This window comes from Microdochium trichocladiopsis, assembly GCF_020744255.1.
Source record: "Microdochium trichocladiopsis strain MPI-CAGE-CH-0230 chromosome Unknown B0I36scaffold_18, whole genome shotgun sequence".
Lineage (NCBI taxonomy): Eukaryota > Fungi > Ascomycota > Sordariomycetes > Xylariales > Microdochiaceae > Microdochium > Microdochium trichocladiopsis.
The window spans coordinates 133,599-158,593 of record NW_025763561.1 but is presented as its reverse complement, the minus strand read 5'-3'; the positions used below and the strand labels follow the sequence as shown (position 1 = coordinate 158,593).

At 53.1% G+C, this 24,995-nt stretch overlaps 8 protein-coding genes across 8 annotated transcripts; 2 read left to right on the top strand and 6 right to left on the bottom strand.

Moving 5' to 3' along the window:
* Positions 1 to 474: 474 nt before the first annotated feature.
* B0I36DRAFT_342226 (uncharacterized protein) lies at positions 475 to 1,184 on the top strand (the record flags this gene model as incomplete). Its single annotated transcript, XM_046156063.1, has 1 exon — positions 475 to 1,184. A coding segment is annotated over one exon (512 nt), but the record flags the coding sequence as incomplete, so codon positions are not given.
* Positions 1,021 to 2,153, top strand: B0I36DRAFT_401800 (uncharacterized protein; the record flags this gene model as incomplete). The annotated part of the gene is made up of 2 exons (XM_046161711.1): positions 1,021 to 1,803; positions 1,969 to 2,153. Exons 1-2 carry the CDS (start codon positions 1,158 to 1,160, stop codon positions 2,151 to 2,153), a joined length of 831 nt encoding a protein of 276 aa, XP_046004014.1. The 5' UTR covers positions 1,021 to 1,157.
* A 6,415-nt stretch (positions 2,154 to 8,568) lies between these two features.
* On the bottom strand, positions 8,569 to 8,913 carry B0I36DRAFT_370335 (uncharacterized protein; the record flags this gene model as incomplete). Its single annotated transcript, XM_046159896.1, has 1 exon — positions 8,569 to 8,913. The coding sequence occupies one exon, from the start codon at positions 8,911 to 8,913 to the stop codon at positions 8,569 to 8,571; it is 345 nt and encodes a 114-aa protein (XP_046004013.1).
* A 4,175-nt stretch (positions 8,914 to 13,088) lies between these two features.
* On the bottom strand, positions 13,089 to 15,279 carry B0I36DRAFT_356627 (uncharacterized protein; the record flags this gene model as incomplete). The annotated part of the gene is made up of 3 exons (XM_046157655.1): positions 13,089 to 13,095; positions 13,141 to 13,685; positions 14,965 to 15,279. The coding sequence occupies 3 exons, from the start codon at positions 15,277 to 15,279 to the stop codon at positions 13,089 to 13,091; spliced, it is 867 nt and encodes a 288-aa protein (XP_046004012.1).
* A 3,032-nt stretch (positions 15,280 to 18,311) lies between these two features.
* On the bottom strand, positions 18,312 to 19,035 carry B0I36DRAFT_342201 (uncharacterized protein). The gene is made up of 2 exons (XM_046156062.1): positions 18,572 to 19,035; positions 18,312 to 18,443 (listed from the first exon to the last, which is right to left on the bottom strand). Exon 1 carries the CDS (start codon positions 18,859 to 18,861, stop codon positions 18,601 to 18,603), a length of 261 nt encoding a protein of 86 aa, XP_046004011.1. The 5' UTR covers positions 18,862 to 19,035; the 3' UTR covers positions 18,312 to 18,443; positions 18,572 to 18,600.
* Positions 18,851 to 19,288, bottom strand: B0I36DRAFT_226198 (uncharacterized protein; the record flags this gene model as incomplete). The annotated part of the gene is made up of 1 exon (XM_046149080.1): positions 18,851 to 19,288. A coding segment is annotated over one exon (438 nt), but the record flags the coding sequence as incomplete, so codon positions are not given.
* Positions 19,289 to 19,443: 155 nt separating this feature from the next.
* On the bottom strand, positions 19,444 to 20,043 carry B0I36DRAFT_342200 (uncharacterized protein). Its single transcript, XM_046156061.1, has one exon. The coding sequence runs from the start codon at positions 19,889 to 19,891 to the stop codon at positions 19,724 to 19,726; it is 168 nt and encodes a 55-aa protein (XP_046004009.1). The 5' UTR covers positions 19,892 to 20,043; the 3' UTR covers positions 19,444 to 19,723.
* Positions 20,044 to 22,107: 2,064 nt separating this feature from the next.
* B0I36DRAFT_257835 (uncharacterized protein) lies at positions 22,108 to 23,283 on the bottom strand (the record flags this gene model as incomplete). Its single annotated transcript, XM_046151044.1, has 1 exon — positions 22,108 to 23,283. One exon carries the CDS (start codon positions 23,281 to 23,283, stop codon positions 22,108 to 22,110), a length of 1,176 nt encoding a protein of 391 aa, XP_046004008.1.
* Between the last annotated feature and the right edge of the window lie 1,712 nt (positions 23,284 to 24,995).

Sequence of the window (24,995 nt, the reverse complement as noted above, 5' to 3'; positions counted from 1 at the left end):
GAGTCTTTGTAGGTCGTCGGTAGGGCTTGTTATATGTAGCAGAATCCGAGCCTTCAGATCAGGAAACAGAAACCTCATTGCTTCATTATTTTCTTCAGCTGCAGGGATCGCGGACGAGGGGGGCTGAAATAAAAAGCGGCGTTCGCCCAGGCTCTGCAGCTCGAAGCTCTTACTGTCACACTCCTCTCTCACCATGCTCATGTTGCCAGTCGAGCTAGTCGTGGCTGTCCTCGAGGAGTTAGAAACGCCTATAGATATCGCTAATTTAAGACTAGTCTGCAAGCCCCTCGCCGCGATCGCCGGGCAACAGCATGCCAGACATCTCTTCGTATCCCATTCAGTCTCCTCCTTACAACAGTTCTCCAGATTTGCGGACCGACATGTAGCCTTTGTGGGCTATACAAAGCACCTAACTATCAAGTGTAGCCAATGGTTAAGTAGCACCGAAATAGAAGCAGAAATACAGGCTACCTCACTCGACACGCCAGACGGAATTGTCCGAGACGACATCTCGCCTATGCGAATTTGGGGCAACGATATACTAACTGAAGAGACGCGTATATCCTATATAAAAGATCTCGAGGCTATTTTAAACAGACTACCACACCTATCACGGATCACGCTTACTGACGACCTTCGACTTGAGGCGATATCTATGCCGGACCATCTTAGCCATCGTGCATGGCTGCAGATGCTTCAAGGACGCTCTTTCGGTTCTACCGTTGTAAGGATCCTCGGGCTACTTAACAATTTTGGATATTTCTCGCATATACAGATCAGCGGCCGTATAAATCTGCTCGATCTCAATTCGGCCCCGCCGCTCCTCCTAGCTCATATGAGGAACTTTCACCTGGATTCTCCCTCTTTAGCTCTGTTAAGGAAAGTCGTTACCGGCAATCTAGAATGCCTAAGGCTTCAGAACTCGACTGTTGTTAACTCGGACGTTGAGTTCTTCGTTCGAACCCACCAGTCATTGAGAGAGGTCGCGCTTCAAAACGTCAGGATCATGGCGACGATGTGGTCACAATTTGAAGTACTAGTCTGTGGATCGAATGTTACGCTGCTCTGTAGCTAAGACTACTAGAATATATCTTTTGTCTTAGCCGTACATACTCTCTGCTCTTCGAGGGCAACCTCAAACAGTGCCTTGTCCTCACATGTATACCAGTCATGGAACCCGTCTGCTAATGGGCACGGACTGCCTACTCGACGTCGCCTGCGACAGCAGCATAGCAAGTCCAATGATTCCTCAATCCGGTAGTAAGGTCTCGCAACGTCCCACAGACATTCTTTGGATCGTGCACAAAGACAGACACCTGTCTCATTACATGGGCGGTGAGTCCAGCGAACCGACTTTTCTTGTGCAGTGTGTCGAGGCTCCCACCAGCAACACTCCACCACAGAATTGCGACAGGCTCTTGGCTGGCCGTTTCCATCTTCGAACAGGGATATCTGACAACGCGCTGTCAGGACTGATTGAATATCAGACGATTATTCAACCTCGCCAGGAGCCGGTAGTGGAGGGTGGAGATAACTGTACCTGGGCGTTGAAGCAGGAACCTTGCAAGATCTGCAGATACCGCACAACTGAAGGACCATCCCGCCCAATACTTCCATCGCTCGTGATTATCCCAGCGGAACTGCTCGATCCAGTACGTCTCCTCAAGCAGAAGATATCGGCAATATTCCTGGAAGAAGCACTGCTGATTAGCCCAGTCGAGGAGATTCTCGGCACTGCACAGGCGGAGAATCTCAGTCCACAGCTCCGCGGGGAGGCGATAAGCGGCCATGATGTGGCTGAATGTGACAACAATACGCTATAGCAGATGGGGTAGGTGCCACCCAGCCTTTATAGGTACGGTGCAAGCATATTCCTTGCACAATATTGGCGCTTGCAAACCGACCATTGTGACGACCCATAAGGATTCGTGAGATGCTAACCAACCAAGTACATGTTATATGCATCAGACTCTTACTGTGTGCACGGAAAAACCTTCCGCGGCGATAACCCTGGCCAGGTGGTGTGCTTGAAGGAGTTGCAGCACCAGGCGCACACCGTGCGCACCACAGGGCTGCGACCAGCACCATGCAGGATGAGATACTTGAAGGAACGTACGATTGAAAGCATGCACGAGGAGGTCCCTGCACAATGAGAAGAGTTCGTGAGAATGCATGGTGGCGTTTGACAGATGTGTTGAATGCAATAGATCAAGCCGCTCCCGCACGGATGATCTTAAAGGTGTTGGTGGCGTAGGCGGAAACCGGTTGCAACATCCTGGCTGCAGAATACGGGTCCGATGGGCTGACCGCGGACTGTTGAGGCTGTGCGTCGAGCCTTTGAGATATAAGAATGAGTCCGCCTGCCCGTTGCTGAGCTCCCTTTCAGAACTCACGCCGCAGCAGTTTTTCCTTCGATTCAGGACAACAGACACATTTGCTATCCCTTCAGCATGGCCACCAAGGCGGACACGACCGGTACATCACCCGTTAGCCATGGAGCTGAGGCACAACAGCCCTCCCGGCCCAACTCCCACGCCGACAATGAGGAGGCCGACGCTCCAGTCTCGCATGCCTCGCTCAGATCCTCGAGATGCGGACGGATCAACTCCCTAGCAACCGACCTTGCTGAGGAATACATGTTGCTTGAGGACATGAGTCTTGTCATCGAAAAGGATTCAGATGATCTTTCCCGAAATATCGCGGCGGCTCTAGAAGGCAAAGATCTACAGCTATTTTGCAAAATGGCTAATGATATTGGGTTTCCGTTGGAGTTGTGCCTGAGGACACCCAAACCCAATGTGGCCTTCTGCCTTGCAGGGAAGGCTAAGAAAGTCCTACTGCAGCAACACTCATCCGGCCTACGTCGTCTTATCTTCGACAGCGCTAGCGAGACTGTCATTCGTGCTCGATTGGATCCTAAGAACCCGGACCAACGTTTCCAATTTCTCAAAGCGGTAGAGGAAGGGCAAAAGTCCATGAGGGTCGCTGAAACCGCAAAAAAAGAAGGCGGCACGGTAGACGATGCTACACCGGATGATGGTCATGCAGCTGAGCAAGAGCAGGGAGCGACTGCACTTGGAAGGATGGACGTTGAGTTAACATCTCCGCGCAGATGGCGGGTCCCAAGAGGACCAGGGAGGTCGATCTGGGGGACATCTCGAGCACCAACTCCAGCGACGATGAGAACACTGCAGGGATGCCCCAAAAGAAGAAGCGGAAAGGAGAGTAGCAGCAGCCATCACGCCTCAAGTCGGGCCCAGCTAAAGTCATCGGTACGTCGTAACTACCTTTTCATGCGCCTACCCCGTACTAAACAATCACACGGGCAAAAGCTTATCCTAAACGTTACCTATCTAAGAAGTGGGGAGAAACTCGCCTGGTCGGATAGGAGAGCGAGGGGGTCATGTGTAAGCTAACTACGCTCGAGGGGTTTGGCTCGGGTGTGTTGTCGATCTCATGGTCACGACGCAAGGGGCGCAAGAGATCGGGTGCGACTGGAGTGGCTGGGCGCTACTTATGAGGCAACTTGGCTTAATAGACGTGTCGACTAGGGGTAGCAGCTCGCATAAATTATTCACTAATTACCTCTCATAATTGCTTATCTCTATTCTCAATGCGACCTGAAAATGCACGCTGTACTTCCGCCCCATTCAGTACGAACCTTGTTTCTCCGATAAGGTGCTTTGCAGTCATCACCCCAGAGTCTTGAAGCAGATGGTCCGGTATCTGACTACTTAATACCACCAGTCTAGTTATGATATTGTTGCGTCTATCTGATCGTCCATCGTTGAGCCTCGTCGGGCCTCGTTTGACTCACGAGTGATGGAAATATGTCACCAGGCCAACAAGGGCGGATTTCTCGTCAAGCCACTGAATACCACTTGCTCATGTATCATGCCGCGTCTGATGACGAGCAAGGCTTGACGGCGTGGTGTACTGTGTCACTCGCAGCGCGCGGCAGCCCACAATGACAAAGTTCACTGCCGAAGCGTCAGCATACACAATGGCCGAGCAGTTCCCGATAATCCCACAAGAACCCGTGATCTAGTCCGAGAGCGCTTCCCTGTTTAAGAGAAAAGTGGTGGGTGAGAACGGTGAGTTGCGAACTAAAAGGCCACAGAGGTCTAACGTTAGCCCGACAGTGGCTTCACACAAGTCGGTCCGTAAATGCCCCTGGCTCTTTCTGTGTATTGGCAGCAAGACTGACAAGTAGTTGTGCAGGACCTGGACGGGTTTAAGAAAGGACTAGCTAAGCTGCAGAAAATAAACGAGAAGCGATTACGAGTGGCTAGGGTTAGAAATCGGATAGCGTAGGGGTAGATACACAAAACAGGCGTCTCTCAAGCTCCGTGTTAGTGCCATATTGATGGTGTTGTCCAGCAGCTTGCCCTTGATGATGATGATGATGATGATGACGGTTCAAACAGTATCATCGACGCCGGCAACGAGAGCCCGACCGAGATGCATCTGGTGCACGCTTATAATGCTCATGCTGGCTTCCCCAGAGTGCAGCCAATCTCATGGTAGGCACGGCTGATTTGAAGCTATCACCAGACTGCCTGCGGACCCGCCTTACCACATGCGCTCGGGGAGCTTGCTACGAGGCGCTGTAGTTCCAGGGTGCAAGGCGCTGTAGTTCCAGGCTGCGCGGCGCGATTCTTCCAGACTCCTCTCGTTTCCCCACCCAAGGACTCTTGATGATAGTGCCATGTTTGGTGCGCTTCATGATGCCTGTGGCCCCCGCGCCAATGAGTTCCCCCCTCCCACCCAGGAAGTGGCAGATGAAGAAGATTACTAAGCTGGTGGTCAGGACAAGCGACGGGGGAATGAAGTGTGGAGTGCAGCATTCCAGAGGATCACGGTCTGCGGTTGGCGAAGGCGTGGCTGGAAGCTGCGGAGCCACACGAGCCGTGGCGCATTGTGGCAGTGGTCGCATCAGATGCAGCTCTTTACCGCTAAGCTATAAATGGACCTTGTATGCAAGTCGTCGCGGCTGAAAATGGGGATGAATGATGGATTGGAGCCATTTTTAGCTTCGTGGTGCAGGCGACTCCATATGGAATCTGAAGGTGGCACGCACCCCCCCCCTTAGATCGACCTCGACTAACAATTATTACACCTGACCATACAAATTGCATATAAAAGTGGAAATATATTTTCTTCTGTCCAATCAGGTCAATAATGGATGCGTTCTCCACCTGCAAGGAGCACCTGTTCGAGCCTCTCTTTTTGACTCAGAACATCGTCGTTTAGCTTCTTCTGGGCCACTTTGCGCCACCCCTCGTGGATGATCTGCTCTAGGTCGCCTGTAGTCAAATGTGCAGTGTTTTTGACGTGATATTTGACCCTCCTGACGTTCGTCTCGATCCAATTAAGATCAGGAGATAGCCCGGGACTAATGATGAGTTGACGGTCATTGTCTGCGACCCATTTCATAACCTTCTTCGAGTGGTGCGAGGAATCGCTGTCGACTTGAAGGCGGAAATCTTTATGTCCAATATGATTCTCTATTTCGCTGTATAACTGGCGTAGAATTGGAATCAGAACGTCCGCCGTCATTTTCCCATTTTTGTTTGAAGGGATCGTGTACCAGTATAACTTCGACCTGAAGTTCCAGCCGACTGCGCAGACTGCATGCATGAGGGTCTGTTCGTTCTCGTCCTCAAGCTCCTCGGCACCTTGGATGTCGTACTCTTTGTTTTTTATGGTGTTTCTAGCGTTTCTGAGCTTCTTTGACTTCTCGCGAGGGTCCTCTGGCTGTACAACCCAATGTTCATTGCGGTCCTCCGGACGGCGGTGGACCTTGGTGGTGAGTGCCGGCTGGAATCCGAAGTGAACTTCGTCCATTGAGAACCCCGTTTTGAGCCATTCCTTGTCGTCATACTTGCCCTGCTGAAGGCGGCGTTGAACCCATCGAACCCGCGATCGCTTGGCCTTGTCGTGAAGTCCTTCCTTTAGTGTTGACATGCATGTATGGTACCTGAAGCTCCTCCGCATCTGGTTCCTGATTACCCTCTCGCAACAGGTGACCTCGAGGCCCGACTCTGCTGCCGCGACTGGCCACGGTAGGCGGTAGCCCTGCCATTTATCAGCTTCAGGGAGGTCCAGAAGCCAATGATGGATATGTTTACCGTCCTCGACGCTGAATTCAACGCGTCTGCCGCGTCGGTTATCGATGAGGGGGTTATGCGCCGTTCGCCGCATGTAGTGGCTAAGGTCGGAGCACTGCCTTTTTGGTAATGGTGACGGCGATGGCGACCGTGACTCTCTTTGCGAAGTCTCCTCGGACTCGGCTGTTTCTCGAAGAGGTTCAGGAATAGCACGAAGCCACCTGAATCCAGTTCTCTTCGGAATATTGAAGTCCGCAAACACCTCAGCCTTCGAGTACAGCCTGTTGCCGTCCTTATCGTGGGTATGAAAACCGTCGGTTCGGAGAAGGCCGCGCTTCTGAAGCCACCATATGGTGCCTAGGGGCCGTGCCCGCCGTGGCGTAATGTGCTCTTGACCGGGCATGCTGTTTGCTCGGCGAGGCTCGATGATTATGGGGAAAGGAGACGTTCTACGCGTTCAGAATGATTGACTCTACAAATGGTCAAAAAAACAAGTAGTAGGAGCGACGTCAGCGACGGTGACGTCGTCGGGAGTGCCATCGTCGATTTCAGGTGTTGGGGTTGCAGACCCCTGCCACCTTCTGATTAGCGTCTTGGCGACCTCCGTGCCACCTTCAGATTCCAAATGGAGAGGCGACTACGGTGGCCCCGTCAACCACTGAGCATAGGCAGCAGAGTCAATTGACAGGGAGTTGCAGCTTCCTGCCTGCGGAGCCAATCGATTGAGGCCACTTGAGGCACAGGCGACGATCGCCATTGGCGAGATGTTAATGAGGCTCGCCCGAGACTGGCAAACGCGGCAGGATGATAACAATGGACGTCTCAGCTGAAACCGCCAGGGCCACCTCTGCAGCTGCTTCGCCGGGCGCTTCACGTCGCAAGCAGGTAGTCTTAGGCTCTCAGAGCTGCGCTGCATATGTCAAGTGCCCACCCTTGCAATGCCCCCCAGTCTGACCAGGCCTGTAGCAATGTACGAGCTGGATGCTATTGGCAGCAAGCGCCCAGCTCCACAGATCACTGCTGAAGTGGACGTGATGGCACTAGTCATGGTCACAGTTGGAATGCAGCATGCTTGACTGTCTAATGCTCAGAGTATGGAGCGCAATTATCAGCTCGCAAAGGGAGTCCGCGGAGAATGAAGAGTTGAGAAAGTGAAGGGCGACAAAGATCATTCCGCCACCGCTCTGCGAAGTGGCGTTCATGCTCAGAGCCTGTCCACGTCGTGCCTCACAATGCCGTGATGGCCATCGACCCAAAAACGAAGACGGGGGATCCCGGCGCGCCTTCGAACCGGGCCCCAGCCAATGCTGCTAGCCTCGTTGTGGGCTGGCAAGTCACTTGCCGAGGCTGCACCAAAACAGCACGTTGTGGGTCTGCCCAGCCCATGGAGAGCTAGGGTCGGGACATATCCGTCCGGGGCCATGCTGGGATCACAGGTCTCAACGCTACCCGGGCGCTGACAGCACACAAGATGACTCTGCCTCTCGAGCAGTGAACGCCTAGATGCAAGTCCGCCGCCCGCACGTGGGGAGAAGTTGAGTCTGCAAGTTGCGCACAGCTGGTTTCAATTTGGAAGCCTGGTGAGCAGAACATGCCGTGGTCGATATGCACTCACGATGTCTGCTCCTGCGGCCTGGGGACTCCGGCAACGCATTTAGGTGCTTCCTATGGCGAATAAGTGTAATGTCCGCAAGCTGGGAAGAGCCTCGCTGCAGGCGTGGAAGGTCAACCTCGTCGAACAGTCCGATGCGGGTCGCTGGAGCTGCGAAGGCCGAGGAGCGATGCTGGGAGGCAGTGGCAGGGTCGTTGTGACAATCATCAGGTCCTATGCCACGCACTGACTTGCACGGCCTCTCATACCCGTGGAGACCCTGCTACGGACCGTGAAACGGCCTCTCTGATGACAGATGTGTTGCATTTCTATACTGTCTGTTGTGACGTCTTGTTGGGACCCCACCTCGTAGCTCGCCCCATACCATAATGCACAACTGCACAAGAGATTGCCGCTGTTCCCACCAGTGGCTCTAGCCCGCGATACTCGACTGCCAGGTCAAGCGCTAGACTATTCTCATAAGCTCAGCCCATACGAGTAGCATAAAACACCTTGTTCACATGAGCGATCGTTGGGACAGCTACCCGTCACTATGGCACCACGCTAGACGTGTCAGAATAGCTGCTTAAGGCTCTCAAACAGGCTTGCTATGTTGAAGGCCAAGTCCGGCCGACGCTTGCAAGAGTGCTGTTGGGCTTCGGATTTCCTGCCACTTGATACGGCTCGGCTTGCCCGGATGGCGAGGGGCAAGAGTAACAGCCTCGTGGGCCTCGTTGTACTCGTCGGTCTACCAGCCTGCCGTGGAACCGGAGCCCGTACGTCGTCTGCTGACGGCCTCAGGGGCTTGCAGGAGCACGTGGAGGAGTGCCCGGACAGCTCTATCAGGGCTATTCTCGGAGGCTTGTCCTAAGGCGGCTCGAGAAGGTGTGTTTCCCTTGCCGACGAGGCAACGTAGTCTGGGATGGGGAACGAGATCTCCAGCGCTATGCGATCTGTGCCGGGGTTGCGCGCCCCATCAACAATGTCTAAGGTGAAGGGGCAGTTCGAGAAGGTAAGGTCGAGGACGGGGCCAGCACGTCGCGTAAGGATGCTTGCCTCGTTCGTGTAGATAAGGCGGATCGCTTCGGCCCATAGGACGAGCTCGCGGCCACCGTTGTGCCCCGAGGCCCCGGGTTCCCATTGCGCGTATTGTGGGTTACAGTCCCCAGTGGATGTCCAGTTGTCGACAGGGACGTAGTAGTCGAGCCGCATCCATTGAGTGCTCCAGGGAGCTGGCCGAAAGGTTGTCTGTGCCCGTGTTGGAGGGCTCCTCCTCCTCATGAGTAAGTGAGGGGGGTTTCGTGGCGGGCGAGCCCTCGCGCTCGAGTCCCTTGTGGTAGTGCCGTGCGCAGGTGTCCCGGGTAGCGCTGAGCTCCATCCGCGTCTACATCTTGAGCTGCCCGTTCTCGTGATACGGACGAGTAAGCCATTAGTCGTCCGCCACGCGATGTGGCCCATGGCATCTCGCATAGCCCTCGATGCAGGCACACGGGTCATCATGTCCATGCGAAAAGGGGCGTAGCCACACCTATGGCAGATGACCTGCCTCACACGTGGATTACCAGTGACTTGGTTTGACAGTATTCAGAACTAGAGACCTAGGAGTCATCCTCAATTATCGAACTTACTCCTGTCCACGAAACCAATCTCTCCCTTGTCATACTTGTCAATGAGCCGTTTGTCAATCTGGCTCTCGTAGACCAAGGACTTCTCACTCTTTGGGCGCCCCTTCCAATGTACCGAGAATCTTCGTTCTGATTTGACGCTACCCTTTCTTGTCTTCTCAGGACCGGCTTTTGATTGGCGGATCATCTCAATCCCAAAGCGAAAACCCTTGAAGTCCATTCCAAAGCAGTCAGTAGGGAACTCGCTAATATTCTTTCGCGGCTCCCATGTAGTCTTGTTGTCCTGTGACCACTGTATAAGGAATGTGTCCGACCCCATCGTTCGAGGAGACAGTCGACTGGTTAGACTCGATCGCGTTCTAGAAACAGATATAAGACAACACATCTTGACCAGGCCGAGTGCTGTGTGCTTTACTCACGAAAGCCTGCATTACGTTGCTGAACTCTGTTCTTGGCATTCCCAGCAGAGGTTGTAGAGCGCTTCACTCGGGAATTTGTTTCCTGTCGCTTACGAATCTCGGCGAGTGCCAATCGCTGTTCTGCGCCTGGCAGCGTTTTCTAGAGCGCGTCTCCATCATGTGGCTGACGTTCGGCTGTTCGTGAGCCAGCCCGCCAGACGCCAGACTGTGCACAATTAATTTTGACTCCGATTTATGCGCTGGCAGTGTCGATAGGCTTGTCTGTTCAGTATTCTACGCGTTAGCAATTATGGTCAAGTCCTTCTGAGGGGTTGGTAGTCAGAAACCGTTGGGTATGGCCCAGGAGAATCTGGCTGGGCTTTCTTGCCGTTGTTCGAAGCGTTGCTGGAGGTTTCGACTTGTTGTGTATGTGCATCTGGTGGAGGGTCAGTCCAACAATCTGTCTGGGCTCCTAGCCATATAATGTCAATGTCACTGCATGTAACAAAGTATGTTGCTTGTTATTCAACATCCTGGGCTTACTGATAAGGTGGGATTGACCCCCCTCGTGCTCTTGGAACCCTCGTGCTCCCTGCTTAGATGGAGGCCAGACGCTCATCTCGGCGCAGGGAACACGTGGTGTCCCGTGGTTGGGAGGGCTTCTCGAGTCGACACCAGATTGATGTGAGTGCTGGATTGGAGTGGGAGTCGGGAGCTCTAGTCCTCTTAACACCATGTGATCTTCTTTGCTGAGGAGGAAATCCATCTTGTTAGCCGAGGAAATATGGCAATAGCAAGTTTTTCAAGGAGAAGAACTGTCGTTGGGCACCCATTGTATTTATACATCGGAGACTTCCCAAAAATAGATTGCTCCGTACCCCCGGCCACGAGGATTCGACAGTATGACTGGAAGTAATCAAAAATGTCATGAATCTGCATCGTCCTACGTCGTCGCCTGAGACACAGGCCGATAGAAACCCTAGGCTCACGCGCAATGCTAGCGACCCATGGACGCCAGGCGTGTCGCACTCATTACAATGAAGATGATGAGACTCTACACTTTTCGTCTGCTCACCAATATACAACCTTCGGAAACATAAGCTGAAATGAGGCCGGTAAACGACCTCATAGAGTGGGAACTATGCGCTGCGCGGTCTTCAACGCGACTTCGTGCGCTCCATGAACCTCTAGCAGCATGGCAGCGCCTACATCACAGCTAAGCCACGAGTGACCGCGCTTATAGCCCTAACGGTGGCTCAATTCCGCGGAGTAAAGAGGCTTAGGCACAGGAGAAAATCGACAAGGCCCTCTTCTTCATCCGCGTGCCCAATCATCTCGCATCACTCAAGGCACCCGCGCCGACCGCCATTGGTGGACAGTTTGGCTGGGTCAAGACAAGTTAGTACCGCAGCGCAGTGACGATGAGATGCCTTCGGTTGAAGACAGAGCCTCACGTGCGCACCTATTCTAGCCAGAGGCATTGCGATGGGACTAATTTGTGCTTAGTTGCGGTGCACACGTCAGGTGCCCACGCTTGTCAGGCCAGTCAGCTTCATCACGGCTCGTCCTCGATGCTCCCAGCAGCAGGCGCCAGCATCACAGCTTGCTGCCGGAGAGACACCAAGGCACTTGCTACGGTTGCGGTTCGAGTGTAGCATGGTTGTTTGTCTAATGGCCGAGACATAGCTTCCTGCGTAGTACTTGACCGGGGCGAATAAAGAGCTGGAGAAAAGCCGAGGACAAAATCAACATTGCGAGAGCAATCCCTCGGACATCGTTCCGCACCATGCCACGTCATAGAGCAGGATGCACGCGCTGAAACCCAGATGCGTGATTAGGTAAGGTCTCAGCCAAGGCTGGTCGAGACTGTATAAGAATCAGCACGTTACAGGCCTACACATCTCTTGAGGAGGTGAGCAAAAGTCAGAACCCGTCCGCCAGGCGGCTGATGTTCCCATGCGACTGCATGTGAACTCGCTCCGTAGCTGAATGGGATGGGCCACGCTGGGAATAGGAGCCACTGAAGCAACCCACTGAAGCAACCCACTGAAGCAACCACTGAAGCAACCCACTAAAGCAACCCATTAAATCAACCCATCAAAGCCTCCCCCTCACTGAAGAACTCCGACGTGGATCATCCACTAAATACCAAGCCACTCACTAAAGAAACCCACTAAACTACACACGAAAAAATACCTTACAGCGCCTCTACAGGGCAGGCCCGCTCGAGACAGTGACCGCCCAGCCTAGATGCCCTCCGGACTGGAAGAGGCTGAGGTGTCACGCTTCGTAATATAGCACAAGCTGACCAAAGCTGGGACATCTGGTGAGCGGCTGTTACAGTACCAGAGGCGTTGAGCTCGAGAAGGAGCCGCCCAAGCTGCAGGTTGACGGCTGTCTCATGCTCGCCAAGGTGCATTCCCATACGCCGATCCATGATTGAGCAAATTAAAGTCGCTCAACAGCCAACAATACGCTAGCCGCAAAAGAAGCAATCTTGAAGCTGGGCTTGGCTGGGACGGTAAGCTACGTGCGGGGGAAGATGAAGGCTTGTTGATCGTCCCTTGGGTACACGAGGGCATGGATCCACCTGAAGTCGCCGTGCACACGGGCGGAGGACAGCACGAGTTGAAGGTACTGGATTCCCCAATTTCCACAGGCTTACTTTGCCAAGCTTGCGTGGCTGAAAATTGCAAAGCCACACCAGAGCTGTGGCGCGGTGGGGATCGCACTAGCCACAACTAGCTTACTGGATCGGAAGTGTGGCTGCGTTGTTGGATACACTGGACCCGTGAAGCCAGAAGTGGACCTTGCTTGGAGCTCTGCGTCGTGGCTGGGAGTGGTGGCACGAATAATGGATCAGAGCCATTTTTAGCTCAGTCTTCCAGGTGCCTGCAATGACTTTGCACTGGGTGGGAGACAGGCGCATGAGGCTTGGTCTCCAGGGAGTGGCAGCTTCCTGGTTTTGGTATGGCGGAGCCAATCGATAGAAGGGCCCCTCTGAGGCACAGGCGGCGATCGCCATCGGTGAGCTGACATATGGTAAGTCATGAATATTGCGTCTTGGTTGTAAGCGCGTTCGAGAAATCTCAGTGTTTCGGAAGCTCGTGCAGGAGACTATGACGTGGAACCGAAGAGCGCACGTTGCGCAGGCTGCCCAGCTGTTGCACCACCTGAAAGAGGCGGATCCGTGACATGCGAAGAATATAGATTATATCGTGCTCTGCAATTTCACGACACGAGCAGGTGGACTATCTGCGTCAGGAAGCAGGAGATACACGAACAAGATATCATCGGTGTCCAAGTCAAAAATGCGCTGCATCAATCTGCCTGCGAACAAGCGATATATTTGCCATTCCAAATATCAGGTTCTAATCAGACGAGAATATATGACACACTATACACTAGGCGTTTACCTCCCTCCCAGTTCCTTCCAGACCCCACCAGATCCTGTCTCCCACCACTCTGACAGCTTTCGCAAGTTCCGGTATAACCGTTGGGGATTGTAGTACAGGATGTCCTCATGCTTGGTGCTCGGGTCTTGCAAATACAAGACATGTGCTTCCATTAAGTCTCCTATCTCATCAGCCCCTGAGTAAGGCCCGCAGATAGTGACATTCAAATAGCGGGTTTGCTCGCTGTCTCGCTCGATGGTTCCATCATCAGCCAGTTGCTGACTAGTCTCGGCCTCAAGCCCTTCCTCGCGTTCCAGGCGGTGTGGCTCGGACTGCTCGGTCTCGTTGCATAATTTCTTGGGTAGAATATCGATGTATAGCTTGAGGGATTTGGTAGTAAGCAACTCCTCTATCAGATAGCAATGATTTGACTCGAGCTGCAACTGCACGCCGGGTATCTGCTCCCAATGCGATAGGCTAAATGGCTCCTCTGGACGTAGGCATGGCCAGGAACTGTCAGGTCGTATGCCGTTATCAGGGGCTTTTCTGAACTTCAGATCGATAAGCTAGATTAGATGTATCAGCGCTAGCTCCAATGTATGGGTCAGTGGACTTCTCACTTGTCCATAGCAAGCGATAGGATCGCCGTCCAATACTTGTTGTGAACTGGTCGAGGCCTGGTGGACGCCTTGATGACTTGGCAGACCAGGCGTTGGAGGGACTTGTTCCGGCATCCCCGGGTAATAAAAGGAAGACCTGAGTAGAAGTTGAACGATAGAATACTAGATGACAAGAGACTAGGCCAGTGTCGGCGAAAGTATCAACTGAGCTCCGTGAACCATTGAAGAAGGCTGGGAACCAGTGTCAGCGGAACTGGCGGAAGAAACCCTACTTAAGTATGAATTCCTCAGCACTGCCCCGTTCCAACAACGTCAGGGACCCAGACTTTCTCCCTTGTAGCCTGATCTGGTCGCATTCTGCCTTGCTCAGCCGATTGTCAAAGATACAATCAGCGGCCACAGGGGTGTCATTCATGCACCTGAGACACCTTCCACCGTACTTTACTAGACCGCAACCGCATGGTGATCCAATGTCACTCCCGAGTTCTACCGTGCAGTCTAGCACGACAGAGGTTGCACTCCTGTTAAGGTATACGTCGACCTTGCCACTAACCCCGTGCCGCGGCTGAAAATGGTTGTAGGAGCCATTTTTCGCCTGGTTTCGCAGGCGATTGCAGTGACCCTGTCAACCACTCTGCACTCGGCGGGCGCAAGGGCACTACATACACTCAGTGTGCCGGGAGTTGCAGCTTCCTGCTTTCGGCGTGGCGGAGCCAATCAATTGAGAATCCTTCCAGGCACAGGTGACGATCGCTATTGGTGGGTTGACAACGAGGCTCGCCCGAGACTGGCAAACGCAGGCGGGAAAACGACGGGACGTCTCAACCGTAATGGTCACCTTTTACAGCCGAGCGCATCGCGTCAAGGTAGTATCAGGTCCTCATAGCTGCTGCGTCAAGCCCAGCTCCCAAGAGTCCGAACCGTGACACGCTCCAATGATAACGGCACCTTGGAGCTTAGCCCAATCCTAGATTTGGTAGTCTTTAACACTACAACAGCATTCCGGCCAAGACCCCGAGGACCATGTAACCAGCTTTCTCCTAATCTCCATTTTCCACATAATGTACAGAAAGCTCGCCTCTGGGACCCCCGCAGGATACGCACGCAGCTGTGACATGGATCGAGTCAGCCAACCAGATCATCCTTGTCTTAAGCGAGACCGGAAATGTAGCGTTCTCTGTCACTCATGGACTTTGGCACTCAGTTGCTCCTCCTCCTTACTCACTACCTCCTTGGTCTCCTCTGTGGTCTCGTCCTCCTTAATCTCCACCTCGATGGACATGGATTCGGAGACGAAGGGTGGCATCGAGGGCGGGCACGCATTCTCAGAAAACAGCCTGGCGGTGTCTGTGCCTGTGCCCGGCTCGAAGGATATTTCCATGACCTTCTCTAGCCAATGCCCAGTTTTGCAATCTCTCGTATTGAGAATATTCTCGAGGTCGGCTTGGCTTCCAGAGTGTGGTCGTAACACGATAGCGACGCCTGCGACAGTGTGCCACACTTTTTCGGGCATTGGCTCTCGCCGGAACACGGGTATCATTTCGTAACAGCCGTTGGGTCAAGAGTAAAGCAACACACAGGAGCATGCCTCCGTCACGAAGTCTGCTTCTCCACCCGGTTGGAAACAACTCTGCCCTGCTGAGGTGATCGCCATGCTGAACTAGGACTTGTGCGCTTGTATAGAGGAGAAGACCATGAAGTGCTCGGTTGAACGCGCTGGGTGAGAGACCCACAGATGCTGGACAGCACCGGTCACAGTTTGGCGTCGATGATCGATAAGTGCAAGCAGCACAGACTCTGATTGGGTCCTAGAACGACCCGACACCCAATAGGTCGTGACGAGATAGGCCGTCATCCTTAGCTATGCTTCTCCTACATTAGGCTCTGGGTCATGGCCTCGACGGCACGCTGCGTCAACTGAAGGAGGGCATCCACGACTGTGGAGTCCCCTGCAGCGCCAAAAATGGCCACAACATTATTGACGATGACCTCGGCGGTCCGCTCGCCGAGATAGTGGCTCGCCGCTTGTATACTTTGACCGACTGTGCCGAGCATTGTGATCGGTAAAGAGCGTCTATGCGCGAGAGCCAGATAGCAGTGTGTGCAGCTTGGGAACTAGAGCAGTACTAAAACTCGTTATGGCTACCTGAGTACCTAGGTAGGTATCAGAGAGGGCTTCGTTATGGTGGGCATTAAAAAGAATCAGAGAGGGCTTCGTTATGGTGGGCATTAAAAAGAATCAGAGAAGATGAATTGGCCCAAATCGGTCCGTTATGTGTTGTAAGCTGATCGGGATCACGGTCACAAGGATTCTAGCATTGGCTGTCGGTTTTGAGAGTTGACCAAACGAGCGTTCGGACGGGGTTTAACATTTGTAGTTCCATTTTGCATTGGTGCTTTTATACGATGTCGACCACACATTGGGACCAGAGTGTCTGCAGTCGTATATTGAAGCATAACAAATGAAAATTGCGAGGCTGCCATTAGTTGAGACGGATGCTACTTGGAGCGGTACATACTGCATCTCGGCTGCCACGCCAACGTCCGATACGTCGATCCGTAAGTTTGTGGCGTGAGGTCACGCGTGATTCTGAGTCATCAAGGGATAGAAGTGTCCTCTGATAACTTGGAACAAGCTGTGGTGTAACCGTCCCACCAATTATGTTGGCCCAGGAACAAATAAGGTGCGTGTCATGGCTACCACATACGGCGAGTCTCAGCTCAGCTCTGCATTTTATCGGTAACACAAGCTGGAAGGGACACAAATATGGATCAACGAAAGGGGCTCTTGCACCAAATATTTGGGAACAGCGACTTGCGGGCACGCGCTGTCTCAGCTGTCGCACATGTTCTTCAAGCGGTGCCACTCGGCATTGCGTGCATAGGAGGCGCATCTGCCCCTCTCGGGAAATAGGCTCCTAGACTTTGGTGTTATCAGCCCGGAAGTTGGCAATCTTAGCCACCAGGAAGAATAAGCGGTGCACCCAGCCCTCCTCGGTAGTTTCGACGTTGAAATCCATGTCCACCCCCCATTGATCGGGATCCCAAGCTGTCTGCTAGTGGAAGGTGAAAGCTGCGCCCAGCCCGACACTCTTGGCGTTCCAACCACATTCACAGATTAGGGTTCGCGCTCGTGTAAGGTGGAACATCCGTTGGGTTGGCTTCTCAGTCATGATCTCGCACACGCTAAGCACCACGGCCGTCGCCGCGCATGGAGGGTGAAGACCGGGGAAGGCGGACTTTGTCCCCGAGAAGTGCAAGACAAGCCAACTCCGGCTGCTCATCAAAAGATCCCGAGATTGTGACCTTGCATTTCTGGCGACGACGAGCTGTCACCACCTATCGTCTGTGTTGACGTGGTTCCAGAGACGATCTCTGCTACTAAACCCCCCCCCCCCCCCCACTGCAACCAAGGATCCTAGCTCCCAGACGCCAACAGCTGCTAGAAGGCATTACTGTCTAGCAATAATGCATTTATAATGCCGGATCACACCGCCTTGCCCCGCAAAAGTCGGCCACTAAAGCTCCTTGTTCCGCACAGTCGTAGTTATTCTCTCCAATCCCTCATAAATGCATGGCATATCCACCGGTCAGCGACCAGATGCGACGAATTTTGCGGTCAGCCTTCCCCCCCCCCCCCCCCCCCCCCCCCCAAACCTCTGATACCCCAGCCTCAACATCCGCAACTGGAGGCTCCTGACGGCGACCCTCGAGCCCATGGCGGGCGAGACGGGGCCCCCACCGCTCTCGATGCCGAAGGCTCTATTGATGGCAGGATTCTTTGCAATTGCCTTTTACAACACCATCGAGATTTTCGTCTTAATCTTTTCCATATTTAAGAAATGGAGGGGATGTTACTTCTGGAGCATGGTAGTCACTGCCATTGGGATTCCGACTCACGCCATGGCTTTCCTGTTGCGCTACTACGAACTCGCGCCAAATCTTCCCATGAGTGCTTTCACAATCGCTGGCTGGTGTTTTATGGTGACCGGACAGTCCGTCGTCCTATGGTCGCGCCTACATCTCGTGGTTTATGACCCGACGAGGATCCGTTTGGTACTCATCATGATCATTTTCAACGCTTGCGTCCTGCATATCCCGGAATCAGTTATTTTCGTCCTTTGTAACTCGAGCAACCCGGCACCTTATCTTCTCGCCTTCCACATCTACGAAAGGATCGAGATCGTGGTCTTTTCTCTTCAGGAATCTATCATCTCCGGTCTCTTTCTATGGGAGGGCTTCCACAGTTTCAAGCCCACATTAACTCGTATGGGCTCGGAGGGTCCAAGCTTGCTCCGAGAACTCGTCGTCCTATTCCTCATTAATGTACTCCTAGATAGCAGCCTGATAGCGCTCGAGTACACCAACAACTTCGAGATCGAGACGACATGCAAGCCCTTCGTATATAGCGTCAAGTTAAAGGTGGAATTCATCATCCTCAACAGGTTGCTCGCCTTTACCCAAAGGTTCGCCTGTGGGAACCGTTTCCTGGACAGTTCTCCCATACACGACGTCACGAACTCTTAACTCGAACTCGAGCGCAATACCAACAGATAGTATCGCGATGGTTTCCCTCCGCAGGGGCCAGACAGACGTAAGCAGAGAGGGAATCCATACCTGGGCATTTGAGTTCACTCAAGAGTTTCGGCCCTCTAAACTCACTCATGTGAGTTACGGCCAAGTCGTGAGTTTAAATAAGAAAAGGTCATTACTCGCTTTCTTCCCATTTAGGTAGTCGGCGATAATACCCTCGGTATTTCAGTGAATGACCACCTCACTACTCAATATCACTAGTTCCTATGCTAAGTCCGCTCACGGGAACTACTAGGCAGGCCAATACTCGGTTGGCCAATGAGCCAGCCTATCTCCTCGACCCGCCTGACTGATGAACAAAGTGGATATAGTCACCCCTTACTACTGGGAATGATTGGCAATGTCTTATCAGGGCTAGTACAGCTTCTCTTTTTTGGAAATACCGGAGGGGGAGCCCAGAAATATTGGGAAGCTCCTCGAGGTGCAGAGGACGATAAGCTATGGTCATAGAGGACAGGACTTTCAGACAGTAATCTTGAGTACTTGTCTTGTGTCTCAGGATGTCCTCAACCATCCGTGTATAGTTCATTTAGACCCGGAAGCATGTCGGCGAGGATTTGTTCGAGTTCCCACTGAGGAGCTCGCTCGAGCTCCTGCGCAACCAACGACACCAAAAAAAATGTGCCATTAGCCTTCTCTCTCAGTTGCTTGCCTATACGTTTTTGTAGCTCTGGGTCGTCTTCGGAAATTTTGGAAATGCGACGTTGAATATATTCGTCAACGCCCAAACGGACATGAGCAGCATTATCTTTCGATTCGAGGCTCAGGATTGCACTTGATTGTTCAGGAGGTATATTTCCCTCCAAGATAACTTCGTTTCGACATGAAAGGAGCCACTTAGCACGAGACTCGGCTGCAAGATGTAGAATAAGCTTGAGAAGACGTGTTCGATACTTCTCTGCCTTGTCGCATTCGTCTAGTGCGTCAACAACCAACGTTGTATTCGAAAGCTTAGGAATTACTTGGCATTATGTGATAAATTCCACCAGCCAAAACTACTACAACAAAAGAACGTGAACCGCTCAATGAGATGCTCATACATCCATTGTATCAGATATGGAGCGCCTGAAGTGAAAGAAGTAGCATAAAGCCTAGATATGTATCCAGGAATCCAGGTGCTGCTCGGTTCACCGAGGAGTTCGTCGTCACTTTAGTTAGTGGCTCGAGTGATAATCCTAGGAGCTCATTGTCCCAAAGTTTTCTGGGGCATTCCCAAAGCACGGAAGGCAAATCCTGTACCTGGCCAGGGTTCCATTGAGCCGTATCCGCTCGTTGCAACCTTCACCCTGTCCAGAAACTAATACAACAACACCAACAACAGAAAAGGAAATGGCAGCGCAAAGGGGAATTGGACGGCACTAAAAGGGACCAAAACCAGCCAACCGAGGCGATTAGGCTGGCGCGTTGTGCACCCAAGAGTACTTCGCTTTCTGTTTGTCCTCCCGGATCCTAGCTATCCATGCCTCCACATTGGTTACAGCATTCTCTGGAAACAGCCTGTGTTCGATCAGATGCGAGAGAACCTCAGCGGGGCTGAAGCCCTGTGTGAAAATAAACATGACATTTCACTTGACCCGGGCAACCATCACCATAATGCTCCTCTGAAGAGAGTTTCGTACATCTTCTGTTCAGGGGTCAGTCTCGCGGCGTTAAAATCAGTAGTATGAGTAATAGACTAATGTGACGACCAGAACCAACAGGGGATTGTTTGGGCGCAGGGACAGCACAAACAAGGCCGCATGACCGGGCCACGTCTAGGGCAGGCTGCGAAGGCTGGTGCGGGACGAGCCCATTAGGTAATCAAGAGGATTAGGTAATCAGCCGACGCTTGGCAGTCGGCACTGCGACGAACAGTTGTCGCATCTGCGACAACTCCCGATCGGCACCGCGACACCAGTGTGTCGCAGGACAAGCCACACGATGAAGGGCAAAGGATATATAGATGCGATGGATCTCCTAGACAGACAGTCCTTACCTTTGTGCTTCAGCGATCAATCTAAGTATCAGTTTCACCACACACTTGAACTAGTCACTCAATTGCCGAGACTGGTATCTCTTCCAAGAGACACGACAACCCCAAAGAGAGAACGACAGCAGAGTGTTAGTTGTTATCGCACAGGCTTTACCTATCTTGCAGAACAGCAACCCCAGCGCCCTGCCAGACGGTTGACCCCGGAGGCAGGATCGTGACACAGGCCTTCCTTAAGGACCTTAATGTGACAACCCGACCAACAGGTCGCAAGATCGGGCCAGGGACAAGGGCAGGTCATGCACGCGGGACGACACACCCCAGGTTACGTAAGCATTTCATTATGTCAGCAGGATATGTGGATCGGAACATATCCAGCGATCCAGGATATGTGGATCGGAACATATCCAGCGATCCAAGGATATGTGGATCGGAACATATCCAGCGATCCAAGGGCACACCCCCTTGGAACCACGATGAAGGACAAAGGATATAATGCGAAGGATTTCCTAGATAGACAGTCATTACCTTTGTACTTCAGCGATCAATCTAAGTATCACCCTCACCCTTCACTTGACCTAGTCACTCAATTGATCCGAGTGTGATATCTCGCAAGAGACACGAACGACAACCCCACGAGACACGACAGCACGGAGTCAGTATTGCATAAGGTGCCACCTACCTTAGTCAGGACATAAACCCCCCAGCGCCCGGCCAGACGGTTGACCCCGGAGACCGGATCGTGACACTTAATATAGCTTCGTAAGGAGACGCCTCTGTATGGCATATCTGGATCTGGCTTATAGACTAGTATAGGAGACATTCCAGCCTCGTTGCCACATATTGTAACGGACTGGCACCTATAACGGTACGTTTAACCCCTAGGGCAAAAGATTAGGCAATAATCGCAGTGGTGGCGATCATCTAGGTGCTCCAACTGTCTTAAGTAGCTTACGCCCACCCAGGGTCGTAACACATATCTAGACCATTACCCAGACTATAACCTAGATATTTAACTTTATGTAATCCTCTAGATTCACTAGGTTAGGTCTATACCTTTCTGACGATAATCGAAGTACCTATTCGCTAGGTTTATCTAGTTGATTCTGTGTAGTACATTTATCGCTAAAGAGGGTTCTTATAATAGCTTATGTACTACATAAACGACTATAGTCAAGACAAAATTAGTACCGGATAACTTACGTCTTTATCTCTTCCAATCTGCTCCATAACGCTTATTCCCTCAAAGTCACCAAAGACGTATTACAAACCATAACCTTAAAGCTCTCGGCGAAGAGATCCATCGGGTCTGTCCAACTGCGTTGATTGTAGCCTCGGATTATGTGGCGAAGGATGCGGAGTTAGCTGTCAGATCGGGCCCAGCATATGACCCAGGACGAGCACAAGAGGTGTTAGGGCAAGTGAAAAAGATGTTGACTTGACTAGAATGCGGAACAGCGTCTTGTGTAGTTGTAGAGATGGCAGACGTGACAATCACACTTAATGGCCAGGACTTGGCGGTATGGGAGTAGTGACTTGCCAGTGATGTCATAGCAAGTGTAGCACTTAGGTACTGTGCGCTTTGTACTTATTTTGCTGCTCTTTGCCGCTACTCTCGTCGCTGTTTGCCGCTGTTTATCGCGTTTTGTCTTTATTGTTTGTCGCGTTTCGTCACGACCCACTCTACGGTGTACGGTAAGGTCGAGTGAGATGCAGTCCACAGAGACTTCCAAGTCTAGCTATTCGCAGTTACTTCTACCAACCAGGTAGGCGGCGCCTTGGTCTCTCTTCGAATTCCTGAGCCGATTAGCCTTTATCTCCGGATGTCCGCGGGAGCCCTACCTTCACGGATGCGAAGAACTGCGTGACCGCAGCTCCGCCCCCGAGCTGTTCCGCCTCACCTTCCTCTGCCCTAGCTTTGACGAGCTTCGCCACAGCGAGGACGTATTTCGGCGCGCTCCGCCTCATGTCTTCGTTGGTAATGGCCGAGTTCGTTATCTGAGCAAGCATGACTTGCATCCAGCGCCTGATGTCTGTCCACTGAAGGACGTGGCCACCAAGCGCCAACGTCTGATGCTGGCGCACCCGGAACACAAAATGAATCGTCCCCGGCATGAAGAAAACAGACTGGCCAGGCTTCAGGATAATATATCTCCAGCGGCCACCTGTATGTTGGTGGGGATCGGCCGTCCACGAATTTCGCTCCTCCTCCGTCGGACAAGACATCCAGCCGAACCCGATCGACCCTTCCTGGGCAGTGATCCACGTAGCAAAGCCGTGACTGTCCATATGCGGCGCCGTGTTGTGGCCCCCTTCCGACAATAGGACCCAGTCGAGAACGTTCTTCCACTCGTTCCACTCCTGCGTTGATGCTACTACCCTTTCAGCGCTATCCTCCATCAGCACCGCATTGCGGACTTGAAGGAGAAGCTGACAGTTCTCGCCCGTCAAGAAGTTTGGCATGGAATGAGGCAGGGGGCTCTGCAAATCGAGAATGTTCCACGGGTCGTCGGTGCTGTCCTGGGTAAGGAACCGTTTCCGGACTTCACCGAGTTTCCGGACTTCATATGACCGCTTAGTAGAACCGCGAGATGGTATTTGCACGGAGACCGACTTGTCCAGGAAGCCCATTCGCCGGAAAAGCTGAGCAATGGGTCTGTCGCCCATGCTCCATCGGAATTGCTGTTGGCCTTCCGTGATTATCGGAGCGTCGTGAGGAGATCCGGACTCAGCCAGGCTTGCCGCTTCATCGCCGGTGCAAAACAGCGCCTCAACTACGCCCTTGCTACTGTCTGTGTTCGGCTGCTCGGCCTTCTCTAGCAACTTGTAGATAAGGTCGTCGGTTCCCTTGCCGTGGGAGTCTTGCGATGACATATGCTGGCTAGATTTCTCCTGCAGCTCAGCAACGACTCGTCTCCGGTAGGTATCATCTGCCATCCGATCGTGCATCGGTCGGTCTCGGGCAACATCTGGTCTCGCCATAGGTGTAGGAAGGAACGGTGGAGCCGCGTCAACCCGGGCCCGTTTTGATACAGGCTGAGTGATGTCTGGCACTGAAGCGGCACGTCGACGGACCGGGCGATCGGCACCAAAGGATGTTACCGCGCTCGAGACATATTGGGTCCCCGGCAGGGTCGCTTTTTGGGCGAATGCAATGGCCGACGTCCGCGTCGCGAGAAGCTGGAGATGTGAGCGGCAGAGTTGCGAGAGAAAAGGGGAGAGTTGCTCTGCTGCCTCTGGCCCGAACATAGACGGGTTGTCCAGGGCCAACAGGAGTGTTGATGGAACCTCGGCCGGACAGCATCGTGGAGGGATCTTTGGGGCCTTGACTGAGGCAGTAAGTCGAGCTTGTTTCGGTTTAGAGGCTCCCCCGCTCTTGGTGGGCTCGTGGTAGGACAACTCCTTGCGTGCACGGAGTGACATTCCAGAAGGCTTGTTAGGAGTGGTATTTGTATCGTTAGAGCTATCCAGGAAGTGAGGAGCCTCTGGAGTCGTTGCGGCCGTGTCCTCTGCTGAAGTAGTACTGGATTGGTCATGGCTGGTGGGTGTTGTGGCATCAGCAGCCCCAGCAAGGAAGGCATCAATGGCTTCAGAGGCAATGTCGTTCCTATTTGAATCCGTATCACCGGGTTGCGATGCCGCGAATGCCAGCATGTCTAGGCCCGCAGTACCGTTCTTCCCTGACGGCTCTGCGATGTCGGCGCTGTTGGCTTCCGGTACCGCCGCCGCCTCCGTAGTACCGCCGCCGTTGGTCTCAGGTAAGTCGACAGCAAACTGCTTATGGACCATGAGACCATACTTGTCGAACCCGAAGGCATCTGGTAAGTCTTTCGCAGCCGATTTTTGACAGGGAAACGGATGTTCGCGCGACCAAATCCTGACGTTCTCTAGATCGGCCTGCTCAATTGGGTTGACTAAAGCCTGGACCGGGCGTCGCCCTACAGTCTTAGACCGTTGGAGCATTGACCGGTTCAGACCGATCACGGCTTCCTCCCACGCAGGGACTCTCCGTGCCGTGGTGCGAAGCTGGTTCCAGTATTTCTCTGTCCTGGAGGACCACTGGTAGTGCTGGACAACATCTCGACCCCAGCAGCGCACCACCTCTTTCAGGGGAGTGAGGCGTTTGGATCCGTCTGTGGCTACCCCAAAAAACGATCCCACTGCGCTGCATCGTCCTCCTGATTTACCGGCGATGGCTGGGTCGAGTCTCGGTTCTTGGTCTGCTTCCGCCGTCTGTACTCGGGGCACTCGGCCGACATGACATGCTCGCAGGCGGCGACCAAGATCTGCACTCCGGCATGCCGATCGAGCAGCTCGTCTCGTTTCTGCACGCACAGTTCGTATCGCTGCGCATCGGTCTCGCAGATGCGGAGTTCTTCGCGGAAGCGGTCGACTTGCGTCGCTTGCTCGGGCGCTAAAATAATCGCGTCATCGTCGGGTTCGTTGTTCGGGCGCATTTCGGCGGGCCGGGACGGTTCGGCATCGTCCAGACGCGGAACAGATGAGTGCGCCATATCGGACCCCGTCATGGTCTGTAGAGTGCGCGGCGGTGGTTTGTTGTTGTGGACACGTAAGGTTCGCAAATGGCGGTGGCGACCAGAATTGCCGGTCAGTTTCGGACCAGGCAGTGTGGGCCGTCGACGGGCGTTGTCATTGGCTCTTTCGCGGACGAAACCAGCCATCACGTTCACGTG